Raw genomic sequence first — 15,907 nt, forward strand, 5'->3', positions numbered from 1 at the left:
CATGCATTCTCTAAACAGATCTTTGTTTTCTAAAGTATTTTAAAGCTTCATTGGGTTTTATCCCCTTTAAGTAGAATGTAGCGATTATAGCAATTTTAGGTTAGATTTAAGGAGCTGAATATCTGTCAGTTCCTGTGCATTCCATCATGACTGCATTTTTTTGGCATGTTAGAGCAGAGCTGAAGACTGAGAGCAGGCTGTTGATTTCTCTTTTGCTTTGCGTTGATGTGCATGAAACCAAAAGAAGAAAATTCCATAAGGTGAAGAGGATGCTTCTACAAGCAGTTCTGATTGTGGAGGGAATGCAAGCAAATGACTTGTGTGGGTCAAAACCTAATACACTTTTCTCTCAAGTATTCATGTGAACGAAAGAGTACTTTGACTTCACATTGGATGGATAGCTTTGCAGTTTTCTATAAAGCTTGAGTCAGGGCTTCTCAGCCTTGGCAACCTTAGTTTCTCAACTACTGACATTTTGGGTGGATAATTTTTTGTTGTGAGGGGCTGTTCTGCGCGTTGTAGGATGTTTATCATCATCCCTGGCCTCTAGATGCCAGTACTCCCTTCCCACCGCCTCCCCCAATCGTCACAACTAAAAATGTCTCTAGACATTGCCTTATATGTCTCCTGGGGGCCCAAATCACCCTCGGTTGAAAACCACTTGTTTAAGTCATTCTTAAAGTATTTGAAAATAATATGATTTTATGATTTAAAAAAATGACATTGACTTACGGTGGAGAAAACCCAGAGATCCAGTAAGTGGGTGTGCCCTTTCCTCCTTTGTCCGGGCATCCACCCCCTGCTGTCTGCGAGCCGTCACGGAAACAAACCCTGTAGCTAACCGGCGCTGGGAGTGAAGGCGGCTTGGAGCCCTGGATAAAGGCTGACCAGGATGTTTTGATTTGATTCTTTCTCTCCAGGTTTGATTTTATTCTCGACAGTGTTGGTGGATCCACCGAAACATGGGCTCTAAATTTTCTCAAGAAGTGGTCAGGAGCCACGTATGTGACTTTGGTGACTCCTTTCCTCCTGAACATGGACCGGTTGGGCATAGCGGATGGCATGTTGCAGACAGGCGTCACCGTGGGCTCTAAGACATTGAAGGTAGGGGGAGAGTCTTGGTTGGTGGGAGCAAGCAGGCGCCTGGGGCTTCTGGAATTTGGTTTCCTCCTAGCCAGTTTCTTTTCTCAAGGAGCCAGCACAGCACAGTGGCTGCAAGCAGGGCTCTGGAGTCACGTACTGACGGGGTACAAATTCTGGCCTCCACTTGGTAGCTGTGTAGCCCCGTGCAAGTTACTTAGCATCACTAAGCCTCAACATCTTCACCTGAGAAATGAGGCTAATGGTGTATCTCCCTTACTGTATGTTGTAAGGATTAAATGAGATAATCCACCCATGTGAAGAACTTCGCACAATGCCTGGTACCCAAGACGTTCTTATTAAATGTTAGCCTTTATTTATTTATTTTTAAAATTTATTTATTTATTTTTGGTGCGTTGGGTCTTTGCTGCGTGAGGGCTTTCTCTAGTTGCGGTGAGTGGGGGCTACTCTTCGTTGCGGCGTGTGGGCTTCTCATTGCGGTGGCTTCTCTTGTTGTGGAGCACGGGCTCTAGGTGCGCAGGCTTCAGTACTTGTGGCACACGGGCTCAGTACTTGTGGCTCGTGGGCTCTAGAGCGCAGGCTCAGTAGTTGTGGCACATGGGCTTAGTTGCTCACGGCATGTGGGATCTTCCCGGACCAGGGCTCGAACCCATGTCCCCTGCATTGGCAGGCGGATTCTTAACCACTGTGCCACCAGGGAAGTCCCGTTAAATGTTAACCTTTATTATTAGCTATTATTACTGCTCCTGATTCCATCTGATACACCTTCCGCTTTCTTCTTGTCTGCACCTGATGGCTCTCTGTTTCACTGTCTTAATAAATACAGTCTCTTGTATATGAAGGCATAAGCTTCATTAAGACAGCATAGAGCTGGCTGTTTTCATGGTAGTAACACTGGGATATGCCAGTGACTCCCAGACTGGGGCTTTCGGACTTTTAGAGGTCCATGGGAATTTTTTTGAATTTCAAAAGCCTGAAGGAAGGGGCTTCCCTGGTGGCACAGTGGTTAAGAATCCACCTGCCAATGCAGGGGACACGGGTTTGAACCCTGGTCCGGGAAGATTCCACATGCCGTGAAGCAACTAAGCCTGTGTGCCACAACTACTGAGCCTGCGCTCTAGAGCCCGTGCTCCGCAACAAGAGATGCCACCGCAGTGAGAAGCCCGTGCACTGCAATGAAGAGTAGCTCCCGCTCACCGCAACTAGAGAAAGCCCACGTGCAACAACAAAGACCCAACTCAGCCAAAAAATAAATAAATTAATTAATTAAAAAAAAAGAAACTGAAGGAAATTATATTCTTCCGTCAGTGAGCCTACAAAGACTAATGGAACCATCATGCTTCTTCTGGAATTGTATCAACTTGTCTTGACAGTACACGTCCCATGTGAATCAGAAACTCTAACTATTGATGGCATCCTGGGGGTTTCAGAGATTTGATTAGTCAGCCTGATTTTGTTAACAGGGCCGTAAGGAGCTGTGTCACCCAACTGAACACATCCCGTGCATGGTGGGCCTTCAAGACTAGTGCAGATCAGCCCTAGTACAGGGCTGATAGCAGAGCTCCAGAGTCTGCTCTCTACCCGACATGACAGTGGTGACAGAGGCTTATAATTTCATGTTATGCACTGTTGGTAATTATAGCTTATTGGTTTAAAATCTGAATTAGTGTTGAAATGGAATAAGTGACAAGAAAATATACATTGTTTTGTTTTTTAATTAGACAAAATACTCCAGGCTCAGGAAAAAGGCAGTAGAAGGTTCCTCAAGGGTGAAAAGGTTGTGAGTCACGTCGACCTAGCCAGCACTGCCATGTATTTGCAAGATGACTGGCTTGATAATTCTCTTTAGCTTCTCCTTGATTCTCGAAATTAATTTGGAACCTTTTGAGGGGTGAAGTTGAGGACTTTGGTCTCTTGAATGCTGTGTACTAAGTCCTTAGAGGTGGTGAAGGAGAGCTGTGATGGAGGAGACTGCTGCTCAGTCCTTAGGAGCTGGGTCTGGGTGATAGGAGTGAACAAACTGGGCGCTGTGCTCCGGGTTCTTTAGTTTCACTTGGTTCAGACGGCAGCCAGCAGCAGTGTCCACGGGGCGCTTTGTGGTGGAGGAAGGAATCTTAGCTGTCCTTTGTCTCTTCTTTCTCTTTTCATGAAACTCGGGCTTCCCACCTGCTTTAAGATATAAGTTTAAGTTTTCCATAAAATTTCAGTTTGAATTGCAGTGAGACCTCTTACAAGTTAAGCTTCAGAGCTATCCTCCGAGAGTAAGACAGGCATAGCTCTCTTCGTTTCCCTTTCCCCCCGTCTTGAAAGATGATAGTGGTAATCTCACGTGAAAACCTTTTAAGTAGTTTCTGATGTCTTTCTGAGAATGTGCACAGTTAAAGCCTCATTGTAATGCCTGCCTGCTTTGGTTTACTCTCTCCTGTAATGGCCTGGAAAACCTACACAGACCTCTTAGAGCAGAATATAAAAATTCTGCTGTTGCAGACCAAATGTTTCACTTTACGGGGCAGCCTGCTGTAAAGGAATTACAGATATGGCAGTTATGACCACCGCTGTTCCTCTTTAAAACTCTAAACAGTGATCAGAAGGTTTTAATTATAATCTGTAAAACCAGCCCTATGGAGAAGTACATGAACAGGTCTTCTGTGATTGTAATTAACTGGACCTGCTCTAAGCTTGGGACAGTCCCAGTGCCTCTGGTGTCTAGCCACCTAAGCCTTCAAATGTTTTTTTGTTTGTTTGTTTTTAAGTTAGTTGTCTAGACCAATGCTTCCTGACCTCTTTCATGCTCTGACACGCAGAGAAAATGATAGTATTTGAACAGCATATCGAGACCACTCTGGGCCAAGAGCAGACTACCTGGAGACTTGCGTTAGCCCAGGCTCTGCCCTGCTACTCCGAGGGCTTGTCATACCTATGCTAGGGTGAGCTTGGCTCTGTTTACATCTGTGGTCCTGAGATAATGATCAGTGGTGACCCCTTTAACTCTTACAAGTTGTTCCAGGTTAGACAATAAGGGTCACGCAGCCAAACCAGTAGGCTGTTCCTGGCGCTCTCATTGCGAAGCTCTGCCTCGACCACAGCTTGGGTTTGTCTGTCTCTCCACAGTCTTAAACTCTATTTGCATTGCCCCACCCTTTCCTCAGTAAGCTTTACTTTCAGCACTAGGTAAATATTTATCAAATGCTTTCGATGTGTCAGGCACCCTACATACATTCTCATTTAGTCCCTCCAGCCCCCCTGTCAGCTGGGTGGTGGTACCTCCATTCTGCAGGCCGGGAAACAGGCTGAAAGTGGTAGCTTGCCCTAAGTAACACAACTGTCAAGGCCTGAGGTAGAGTAGCAGGGGAGTTCCACTGCACCTGCCGGCTTCATGCCGTGATGGTAGCTGATCATCATGCTGAGATTGTGCGGTGAGCTCAGTGGAGAAAGTCTGAGCTCGCCCAGCAGTTGGGGCAGGTGCAGGGAGGGAGGCGGCGGGGAGGTACTGGCTGGCCCCCCTCCTGCCTCTGGGTTGCTCCCGTCTGATGAAGTTTAGTTGGGCAGGTCGTTGAGGTATCACTGAGAACCTCAGCTCACTTGCTGTTTTGATAAAGGCCTACCCTACCTCCGACATAAAGAATAATAATCAAAGTGGCTATGGCAGTAGAGTGGTCATGAACCCTCTTGGTGTAAGATTTTTGCCTGTCTTCACCAGGGGGCATTTTGCCCCACAGTAGATTAGGTGGCTTGGGACTTGCTATAACTATAGGGGAAGATCCAGCCACGATGCGTGAGGAACTTTATGCTTTGTTTTGTCTTTAAAGCTGTCTTAATTCCTCTCAGAGCCAGAAAAAAATGTTTTGATTGGATTCTTGTTTAAGATCATATGTTGGTGCCTTACTGCCCTTAAAGCATTCTTGGATTAGGTGAAGGCTCTCTTCTGGTGCCTCAGGGCTTTATTCAAACCTTGGTAGGGAAAGTCTAGAGGTCTCAGCCCCTCATATGTTCTAGGGAAGAAATGAGTGTGTAAGATTAGACTGTCATTTTAAGACGAGCTTTCCTGTGCTTACTTGCTTGTCAGTCACAACCTGGGGGAGAAGCCCGAGTTCACGTTGGTATATCTCTCTTCATTCACTTATTTATGAAACATTTACGGAGCATCCACTGTCTGTCAGTCACTGTGCTGAGGTGCTGGGTGTACAGCTCATTGTGGCAGCATGAAATGGGAAAGCAGTTTGTCTGTCTTAGTCATGCAGGCAATACTTTTCCCAAAATTTGCATTTTGTCAGATTTCATCCTTTCCTATATTTGACACGTTTTGTTTTCTTTTTAGCATTTCTGGCAAGGAGTCCATTATCGCTGGGCTTTTTTCATGGCCAGTGGTCCATATCTAGATGACATTGCAGAACTGGTGGATGCGGGAAAGGTAAGTGTATTGCCAGGGCGTCCCTTGTCACCTTGGTGACCTGCCCAGCAAGCCTAGTCAATGGGAACTCCGCAGAGGTAGGCTCGGCCGATGTCCACACTGCCTTACACGCCGAGTTTAAGTGCTGTGTTTTGGGTTCTGTCCCCATGGGACTTATAGCCATAGACTGCTGCATTTGAGACAGAGCGTACACCATCTAGCGCAGCCCCTTTGGTCTGCAGATGAGAGGCAGGCCCAGAGAGCTTATGTGATTTTCCCAAAGACGCTTGGTTACGTGGTAGCAGAGCTGGGATCTACAGCTGGGCTGCTGCTATTTTGATAATGGTCCTGAAAAGAAGGCACTGTGAAGGCAACTGTTGCACGAAGGTGGGGACACACTTGTGAGTTTACAGCTGAATTGCTTCTTGAGCTTCTTCAGTCCGAGGGTGAGGCTGCTTTGGAGGCAAGCAGATTTCCAGATGAGCAAGGAGATCAAACACTGTGGAATCTAAACAGAACTGGACTAGAAGTTAGGTCCCTGGGTCTCCTGTTCCCAGGCCAGTGTAATAACGTCGGCAAATAAATGGTATGTCTGAGAGGGTCAGTGGGCAGGATGTGATTCAGGATTGATGGTGATTTTGGTAGAGACAGCTGGTTGGTGTTTCTGTCTATTCGAGTCTGTCCTGCAGCGGACTTGGTGGGGAGGGACTACTGCTTGGAGCCTGGTCAGCCCTTTTTGGGTGTCGAAAGGGCTCTTAGGGCTGATGGCAGTTGAAAGACTCCTTAGCTACCACCTGCCTATTTAACTTCTTACGTGGTTTTAACGGCTCAGACATGCCACCTCTGAAAGAATAACCCAGAAGGCAAACTCATATTCTGGTACTGATATTCGTGATTTTATTGAGAAATTATATGGAATTATAAATGAAGGGAGGGCTTCCCTGGTGGTGCATTGGTTAAGAACCCGCCTGCTAGTGCAGGGGACGTGGGTTCGAGCCCTGGTCCGGGAAGATCCCACATGCCGTGGAGCAACTAAGTCCGTGTGCCACAACTACTGAGCCTGTGCTCTAGAGCCCGCGAGCCACAGCTACTGAGCCCACGCGCCTAGAGCCTGTGCTCCGCAACAACAGAAGTCACCACAATGAGAAGCCTGCGCACCACAACAAAGAGTAGCCCCTGCTCATCGCAACTAGAGAAAGCCTGTGGGCAGCAACGAAGGCCCAACTCAGCCAAAAGTAAAAAAAATTTAAAAAATAAATAAATAATAAACAAATGATTGGAGAGGCTTATGTACCCTAGAGGGTTGCATGCAGTCATAGATAAAATGATTCTCATTTTATAGATGAGAAAACTGGCTCAAAGGGATAAGGGGACATGCTCAAATTTGTAGACGTGGGACCAGGACTCATACCTCTGACCCCAGTCCTGTGCTTTTCCCTCCCCACCATTAAGCTGCATTCTTCGTGCTTGAAGCTGATCTAGGACTTCAGCTTAAATTGACTTGTCATTTTACACTGGGCAGGGAAAGGGTCTGGAGCAAGTCTAGCATCACACCACGTGATCCTTGCTAAGCCATACGGAAAGAGCCCCTTGAAATGGGTTTTCTTGTGTTGCACCTGCCCCTTGCTGGCCCATCTCATCTTTCCATTTTGGTTTGGGAAAGAAATGTTTTTAGGAACTACTGGCTGCTTTTTGTGCATTTAGTTTTTTTATTCTGTTTCAGCCAAGGAACTTATGATAGAAAGTGGCCCACTACTATTTCCCAAATATTTTGGTTCCAAGTTTGCTTGCCTCTTCTCAGACTTCTAAGTCTTGATGTGTACTGGGTAGACAGGAGCTCAGCCTGTTGTGGCTGCAATGTGCCTCTCTGTAGGGATCTCCCCATATCCCACAGGGATGCTTATTTTATTTCTAGGAGGAAGGAAATGAGCCATCATCAGATAATACAGCCCATAGTTCTGCACAGTGCTGAATGGGGATGCAGCCTCATCATTAGAGAGGTCCCCGTCCTCCAGAAGTCACCACACTTGTCCTGACGTCACTCCAGACTGTCCACATGCTTATCATTGCTCTTTTGTGTTCAAAATATTGTGACGCTCTCTCTACCTAGAAATTACTATTTATGCAACAAAGAGAGGTGTTTGTGTACATGTCCCTATTGAATTTGGTAGATAACTGGTGGAATGGCTAAAAGAGGACATGGTAGAAATAATGATGCCCTTCAAGTGTCCTCCTCCAAGGGTGAGTGAGGAGATGTTCCTCTGGCCTTTGATTCTCTTCTCACCAGGGTTATTTGGGCTCAGGAGTCATTTCTGACAGTGAAGGGCTCTGGGACTATGGCGGTTGATATGTGACACCGGATCCACGAAGCGGCCAGCTGTGCTGTGCATCCTGCTTCTTTGTGGGTGTGAGAGGTTGTTGCCTGTCTACACTGGGAAGTTGGAAAGGATAACAGAACAGATCTGCTTACCCATTGTGTGGTTAGTAAAGACTGTAAAGTTGGACGAGGACACTGAAATCCTTCCAACCTTTGGCTGACTGCTTAATGAATCTAATTAGCAGGTATCCGATAGAGGGGCTGGAGTTGTTTTTTGACAGTGTGAGGCCATGAACCAGAAGAGGCTACTCTTAAAATACTTTAAGCTTTGGAATGAATAATACATTTGTAATATTCAAAATCCAAAAGGTAGGAAAAGTTATTTCATAGACTCTTCCTTTGACTCCTGTCCCTCAGTCATGGAGATTCTCCTTGTCAGGGCCCCAACATTACCAGTTTTTTGGACATTCCAAAGATGTTTTGTGATGCAGTAGGGTGAAACAAAAAAATGATTTATAATTAGCACAATGAGGTTAATGGGCTGCTACTGAAATTGTGCCTTATGCCTGAAGTTTATTGGCATTTTCTCCTAAGCACAATAAACATTTCCTGTTTTTATACTATTTAGCAAACTGTTTTTGGTGGGGTGCCTACCACAATGCATGGGGCACACATATGCAATGGAATATTACTCAGCCATAAAAAGAAATGAAATTGAGTTATTTGTAGTGAGGTGGATGGACCTAGAGTCTGTCATACAGAGTAGGAGAGAAAAACAAATACCATATGCTAATGCATATATGTGGAATCTAAAAAAAAAAAAAAGGTGCTGATGAACCTAGTTGCAGGGCAGGAATAAAGAGGTAGACATAGAGAGTGGACTTGATGACATGGGGTGGGAGGGCGAAGCTGGGGCGAAGTGAGAGTAGCATGGACATATATACACTACTGAATGTAAAATAGCTGGCTGGTGGGAAGCAGCAGCACAGCACAGGGAGATCAGCTCGATGCTTTGTGATGACCTAGACGTGTGGGATAGGGAGGATGGGAGGCTCAAGGGGGAGGGGATATGGGGACATGTGTATGCATATGGCTGATTCGCTTTGTTGTGCAACAGAAACTAACACGGTATTGTGAAGCAATTATACTCCAATAAAGTTCTATTAAAAAAAAAACACTTAAAAAAAAAAAGACATGAAAGAAACTTGCAATCCTGGTTGCTGCCCCTGAGGAGGGGGAACTAGATGGCTGAGGATCAAGTATGGGAGGGAGATGTTCCTTCATACCCTTTCATCTTGTTGAGCGTGTGTACGCATTTGTGGTTCGTGTACTTATTAAGGCCATTGGAGTCCACAGGCCCATTCAAGATCCTAGGTGACCAGCCAAGCTTCTCGGTTGAACGATGATGTATCTCGGTTTATTTATTTTAGCCAGCATCAGAATAGTTCCTGTGGAACTTATTTGAATTTAATTCAGAACAGTTACCGACGGCTAGTGGGCACTTTGCTTCGCCCAGTAGCGCGTGGAGAGATGCGTTGGTCACGCTGAATTACATCCTGAGCAGTGCTGTCCACTAGAACTTTCTGCAACGATGGAAATGTTCTCTGTCTGCATTGTCTAGTGTGGTAGCCACTAGCTGTATGTGGCTGTTGAAAACTTGAAATGTGCCTAGTGCAACTGAGGGACTCAATTTTTCATTTTATTTACTTTTGATTAATTTAAGTAGCCCCGTGTGGCTCGAGGTTAACCATTTTGGACAGTGCAGCTTTAGAGACAGTGTAATAAGTTCTGAGGCAAATGATTTCCCAGACCCGCTTTGGGATGGCCAGGCCCTAGTTTTGCGACGAACTGTATTCCAAAACTTTGAACTCCTTATTTGCAGCTGGATTTTTTCTCCCATAGAAAAAATGTAACGGCTAGGGACTGAATCCCTGGGACCACTACGAGAGTGTTATCTTGCCAGATGTGGTAGGTACCTCACAGCCTTGATGCTACTGAAGTTTTCAGATGCCACTGAAAATTGCTTCTATGGGTAAACGTAGGCCAAGTTTCTCCCCTCACCTTCTGGCTAGAAGGAGTGCCTGTTTTTAGGGGGGCCTAGGGACAAGTCCTGGGATGCACATTTACTGCCTTGGAGAGTATCCTCCCCCAGCTCAATCTCACCTCCTATCTTCCAGCCTTGAGTTTTCCATCTGGGGCCAGGAAGTTCAGTAATAGCAAGTCTGAGCAAAGCCCACCTTTTCCTCCTTCATATCTGCTTAGTTTAAGCCCCCTTCTTCCCCTTTATCCCGCCCCAGGAAATACTGATGCTGTGGCAGAGCTCAGGGCCACGCCTATCCGAGAGGGGGTGCTGGTACTGTGTCCTGCCGCCCTGCGCCGGGGCCCGTCCACAGGCGTGAGGACAGGGATTGCCAGGGGCCTTTAGGTCTCCCTGGATCTCTGTCATCGGCCTCTGTCTCCTCGCACTCCCCCCGCTCTGAGATCAGTTTCTGTGCCCCGTGGAGGCTGCGGCCGAGGGTCTGGGGAAGAGGTGACAGACTTGGGCTTACCTCCCCCCTGCCAGGCAGTGATGACATCGGGTGTCTGGGACCCTGAGTCTGCTCCTCTGCTAAGAGCCCTGACCTTGCACTTAGCATGTAAACACCTGCGCTTCAGTTTCCTAATCTATTCAACAGGCTGGCTCAGAGGCTCCCCTGCTTTAAGCTCTACTGTTCTGTGATTTGCGCAGGGAAGTGGGGATGGAGGGAGAGCCTCTCTGCGGGCCACCGTGCCTGCCTGGGTGCCATCCTCTCTCCACCGGCTCTCCGAAGCTCCTGTGCTGAGAGGGTTTCTGCCTGAGAAGCAGGGAGGCTTGCCCGTCTGAGGCCACACCAGGGAGGTTGAGGTTCCCATGGTCCCTGTTCTCACGGGAGGGATGTCAGGCAGCAGGTGCCAAACCCCGGGGCCTGGTTTTGTGCAGCCTTTGTTTAGGAAGGGAAAGGACAGAGAGCCTGAATTTGGGTCTGAGACTGGGATGAACGCTGCCGCCGTGGACTCCCGGTCAGCCGTGCGCCCCGCGTGTCCGTGTCACCCTCGAGTGTGGTATCAAGCCCGCCGCTTTATACCAGGACTCCCTGAGCCGGCCAGACTACAGCAGTGTCATCACATAAATGTCCCCACCTCACCGTGAGTAACCTTTCTTTCCCCTCTCTGGATTTTTGCTCTGATCCCTTTGTCCATAGCAAACAAGCATTCCAGGTCTGACGTGAGGCTGTGTGTAGACACTGCCTCATTATCCCGTTAATCTGTTTGCTGTCATATATTCAGCCAACAGTGGCTTTTGCCTGCCTGTTAATTGAAAGCCTCTTTTTCATTGTCACTTACGGGAAGAACTGAATGCCCGTTATGCTACAGTCAGCCCTGTGGGATTATCCGCCACAATAGGCCTGACCAGCCAGATTAAAGTGTGCCGTCGCTGTGGGCTGCCTGGGTCATCAGTTCAGGGTCTGTTTCTCCGGTCAGGTTCTAGAGTGGGCGGAGCTAGGTGGGCGGGCCGCTCATCTTGGGTGGAGCAGGTGGATTCCCATTCCCTTGTGACCTCTCGTAATGCCGCTGCCGCTGCCGCTGCCGGTGTCCGGTGCTCAGTGACAACGAATGGGTGTTCCTGCCTCCTTTCTTTTCTCGATGTCTCTCTCTGGTGCCTGCTCTGCGTCAGTGCCTGAAACTTAGAGGGCAGACAGTCTCTGTGGAGTGGGTGAATGTGCAGGACACAAGTCAGGAACCTGAAGCATAAGGCAAAAGGCTGCAGTGATTCCCTCCCTGATGTGCGAAAAACTCACCTCCACCCCTAGAGATCCTGATTCAGTTGTTCTAACTGGAGACCAAGGACTCTGCATTTTAAACATGCATTCAGGTGATTCCTTTTCAAGTAATCAGCATCCAGAAAGCAGTGTCCCAGCAGCTTGAAGGAGAGGGACGGGTTCGGGAGGTTTTGGGTGGGACATGCAGGGAACAACTTGGATGCATTCCACTCCTTTACCAGACAAGGCAAGCTGATTTCCTCTAACAAGCCAGCTCAGATCTGTTCCATTCACAGTGGCCACCATGCTGGGGGAGGTTGAGGTCACCCTCAGCTTGCTGGAGAGTGCCACGATTATTCATCAGTGATGTCCTCCACAGGTGCAGGTGGGAGTGGTGGCCTATGGACCACGCAACTGCTATCCTGGTGGCCTGGAGACTGGATCCTCAGGTGGCACAGTCTGTTAGCATGAGGCAGGCCAGCCAAGGTGCAGGCTGTGATGAATCATCATAATCCTTGGCTACCTTTCCCTTCCCTTAAGATTTCAGGAGTAGATGTAGAGAGCAGCTGCTGATATATGAAAGGCTTAGTGCGCAGTGGAGAGAGCACAGACTCTGGCGCCAGCTTGAATCCTGCTCTGCCACTTAGCAGTTATGGGACGTTGGGCAACTTATTTAACTCTGTGCCTTAATTTATTCATCCGTAAAAGGTGAATAATAGTACCTACCTCATAAGGTGGTTGTAGGGATTAAATGAAGTAAAAGCTACAGAGCACTTAGAAGAGTGCCTGGCACACGGTGAGCACAGTATGTGCTGTGACTTTTATGAGCTTATCGTGGTTTGTGGGTACAAAAGAATTTTCAACTCTGGAGAAGGGAACTTTTGGAGTCCGAGATGCTCTCTGGTGGCAGGGCTGTGAAATTCACACAAGAGCAAGGTCTGTCGGGTGCATGCGAACACAAAAGCACGTACTTCTTCCTCTTGTAAGAGGGAGAGGGTTGCGAGACGTAGGCTTATGCCTTCTGACAACTTACACCTGCCTGTGGAAAGAGCCAGTGGATAGTTATTGATTTTTGCTTGAAGTTTTGAAAAGGATGAGTTCAGTTGGATTCGTGCATAGGGAGAGGGCGCTAACTGGTCCTAGTTTCAAAGGAGGTTGCTGGCAGTACTAACGCTACAGTAAAAAGAACCGGCAGCACTCAAGCCTTTATGCGCTGGCTGAGCTGGCGTTCCTGTAAGTTCCACCCAGCTGCTGTGTGGCTTAGCAAAGCCCCTAGGGCAGCTGCAGCCAGGGAAGGGCCACAGAGCCCACGCAAGACTCTCGCTTCCCAGTTATCTTACTGGTTTTCACCTAAGTGACACTTATTAAGCTCCTGCTGTGTGCCTAGCATTGTGCTGGGTGTTGGGCGGATACAAGAGGTGACTAGCCCACAGGCGCGCTAAGCTTTGACTGAGTAGACGGGCCAGACATTCAACAAATGGAAACAATCTGTCCCTCTTCTGTGCGCTGCCTGTGAGGGGCCACGGGGACACACACAGCGAGAACCCTGGGACGCCTTCTTTGGCGTTTACCACGCAGGACGGCGTGGCTGAGACGGGCACTGGGCTGTAGCAGGCCGTCTGTGAGGAGGGCCACACAGGCTCTGCGGTGGTTCAAGGAGAGGACGCACCGCAGGCTCGGGTTGGGGCCGGGCCGGGCGCCCGGCAGACGTCGCAGAGGGGCACACACCCCACGCTCAGACAATGGCAGCTAGCCCATTTTGGGAACGCGGGGTCCACGGAGGGTGGAGGTTGGAACGGTAGTGGCCTTGGGATGCTGGCCTCGGGCGCCGTGGAAGGACCCTGAACAGGGGAGCGAGGCGCCTGGCGTGGAGCCGGAAGAGGGTTACTGGTCAGGCTGGGCTCCCTTACACCGGAGACGCGAAGAGGCAAGAGAAGCCGGGGGCAGCCGTCTTTCCGGCCCGCCTTGAGTTCCTGACCCGGGGGCACCACTCAGACCGGAGAGAGGCCCGTCCGGGCTGGGCACGCGACGCAACCAACTACCGACGTCACCCGACTTGACCCACGCGGCTCTTCTCACCTGCTCGTCAACCTTTCTTGTGTTTTACAGATTCAGCCAGTTATTGAGAAAACCTTTCCGTTTTCTAAAGTTCCAGAAGCCTTCCTGAAGGTAGAAAGAGGACACGCACGAGGAAAGACCGTCGTCAGTGTCGTTTAAATAAACACTCAGTTCGGTGCCTGTGGGCTCTTATTTGGTGAGTGCCTGTAGGCCCCGACTCTTTTCCAGCCGTCCCTTTCCAGCTTAGACTAGAGGTTCCATGAAATAAATTTAGCACGCACACGTTTCTGCCAGTCATTTCCTGTCTGCTGAGCTGAGCAGAGACTGATTTTATAGCCACAGCCCCACCCTGTCATCACCTTGCTCTGCCCAGAGCGTTCTCGCGTCACCTGCCCCGACTCGGCCGCGCACTGTCCGCCGAGCTCCTCCATGCCAAGCGCGGGGGATACACACGTAAGCAGGGACAAGATATGAACATCTCTGCACTTGGACTTGTCTGTAAAGTTGCTGAAAATTGCCTATTGTTTTTTCAAGCTGTTCTTTCACAGCAGATTTGCAAATTGTGGCGGCACCTTCTGTTCCAGTAGCTCAAACTCTGTTTGTTTTATCATCTTAATAATTGTGAGAGATTAGAACTTTCAGCATGTGGAGGGACGGCAGCATGAAGAGCTTACTTAAAGCTAATTCCTTCTTAGGGTCATAGTGAGCACTTTTCCCACTGGCCAAAGTTTCCTTTGATTTTTATTCCATCTGCTCCAGTGTGCGGTCATAACAGCCCTCAGAGTTCTGAATCTCTTAGGGTCATATGTAAAAATCTCGCCAGCGATTTGGTGGTTTCCGCTTTTAGAAAATGAAATGTGATGTAAAGTTTGTAACTTTTTAAAACACTTACTTTTTTGCATAAGGCTAGTCCTCTTTCGGCAACTGAAACGTGCTTCTCTGGGGACTTTTCCGTGGAAATTACCACCATTCCATTGGGGACCGGAGTTCTCCAGTTTGACCTGAAATGCTTGCATTTAGGTATCTCGCCAATAAACCCGTTGCGGCTTTTGAGTCTCTAGTCTGTGCCCTCTGATCATTGACGGTAAGTGTCCAGTTCCTGCCACGATCCCCTCATTACTGCAGCTCAGCTGCTATCATTTGGCTTCTGACGTAGACCTGTCTGAGAAGCCTTCTACTTGGTTTCTTCCTGATAGACACTCATTTGTAGTGTTGCATGAGGGTTTTTCTCTAGAATTGCTGTTCTCACCAGTACAAATTTACCTCAAAAGCAAGATGTTTTTCCAGGTGTGAATAAGCCACTTTTGACTTCTCTGAATTCAACCTCAGCTCTTTCTCTTTGAGGCCTCCCAGTGGTAGTGAGGGGCATCTCTCGAGGGACGACCTCACTTACCCTCATGTCCACTCAGAAAAGTGCAGCGTGCCCCTTCACCACTGAGTCTGGAAAGAGGGTAGTCAAAAATCTCCCCCTGCTGTTATTCTAGCAGCTCTGAAACCCACCTTGTCCAGATCAGACATTTGTTTCTAATCTGCCTGCTGACCCTCTTTGAAGTGTTACGAGGGCTAGAACGGACTCTCTCAGATTTCATCAATACGGTTAACCAGAAACAAGTTTATTCAAGAGATAAATTCAACACAGACTAGACAGTCTTACCCCACCTTTCTGCAGTGAGACACACACAGGCCTAAGGCCAGAGCTGTGCACCCAAGAACAAGACCGTGGCGGCTGCTGCCGGACGTGTGCGAACATCTTAAAACTGAAGGTAAACTACTCTGATGGCGCCACTGCCCACCACAGGCTCCAGGGGATCAACATTTTACAACGGGAAACATACGGAGTAGCCGAAAAGGAAACAAGATTTGTTCTTCCAAGCACCAGTGTTCAGTGACGAGGACAACGACATGAGGACAAAAAGAGGAAGCGTGTATTCAAGGAACGTTTAGCAGTTTTGTTCAAACTATGACCAGCACTGAGGCCAGGGAGTGTACAATCAGCAGCTAAATATTTTCAATTCCCACTGAAATACTTGCTGCGTCTTAGGGTTCTCAGATCTGAGGTTTGGCCAACTAGGATTGCCTCAGTCTCCTTTCTTTCGCTTTCTGGAGAGAATTGCTGGTCGTCCTCTTGAGCCCCCACACCTCTCGTTTCTGCTCCCAGAAGTACATGACCTGAGGCTGTCCCCCAGCAGTCACAGCAGGTGCGGGGCTGTGGAGCCTCACAGGGAAGGCAGCCCCGTGCCAGTGCAGCTGGACAGGGGGCAG

The 15,907-nt window shown here is 48.5% G+C and overlaps 1 protein-coding gene and 1 long non-coding RNA gene across 5 annotated transcripts in view; one reads left to right on the forward strand and one right to left on the reverse strand.

Moving 5' to 3' along the window:
- Positions 1-13,823, forward strand: part of RTN4IP1 (reticulon 4 interacting protein 1) — a 43,340-nt gene extending 29,517 nt beyond the window's left edge. For 2 of the 4 annotated variants that reach the window (XM_060168276.1, XM_060168277.1), the window contains 4 exons: positions 921-1,104; positions 5,420-5,512; positions 10,768-10,973; positions 13,697-13,823. In XM_060168276.1, coding sequence (XP_060024259.1) covers positions 921-1,104; positions 5,420-5,512; positions 10,768-10,973; positions 13,697-13,754 — 541 coding nt within the window. In that variant the 3' untranslated portion in view covers positions 13,755-13,823. Of the gene's footprint in view, positions 1-920; positions 1,105-5,419; positions 5,513-9,710; positions 9,777-10,767; positions 10,974-13,696 lie in introns of those variants that run through there. The other 2 variants (XM_060168279.1, XM_060168278.1) reach the window with 2 other exon arrangements.
- LOC132530815 (uncharacterized) lies at positions 2,837-15,898 on the reverse strand. The gene is made up of 3 exons (XR_009543899.1): positions 13,498-15,898; positions 12,314-12,626; positions 2,837-3,270 (listed from the first exon to the last, which is right to left on the reverse strand). It is a non-coding gene; the product is annotated as an uncharacterized LOC132530815 (long non-coding RNA).
- Positions 15,899-15,907: the final 9 nt, after the last annotated feature.

The sequence above is a fragment of the Lagenorhynchus albirostris genome, chromosome 12 (assembly GCF_949774975.1).
Source record: "Lagenorhynchus albirostris chromosome 12, mLagAlb1.1, whole genome shotgun sequence".
Lineage (NCBI taxonomy): Eukaryota > Metazoa > Chordata > Mammalia > Artiodactyla > Delphinidae > Lagenorhynchus > Lagenorhynchus albirostris.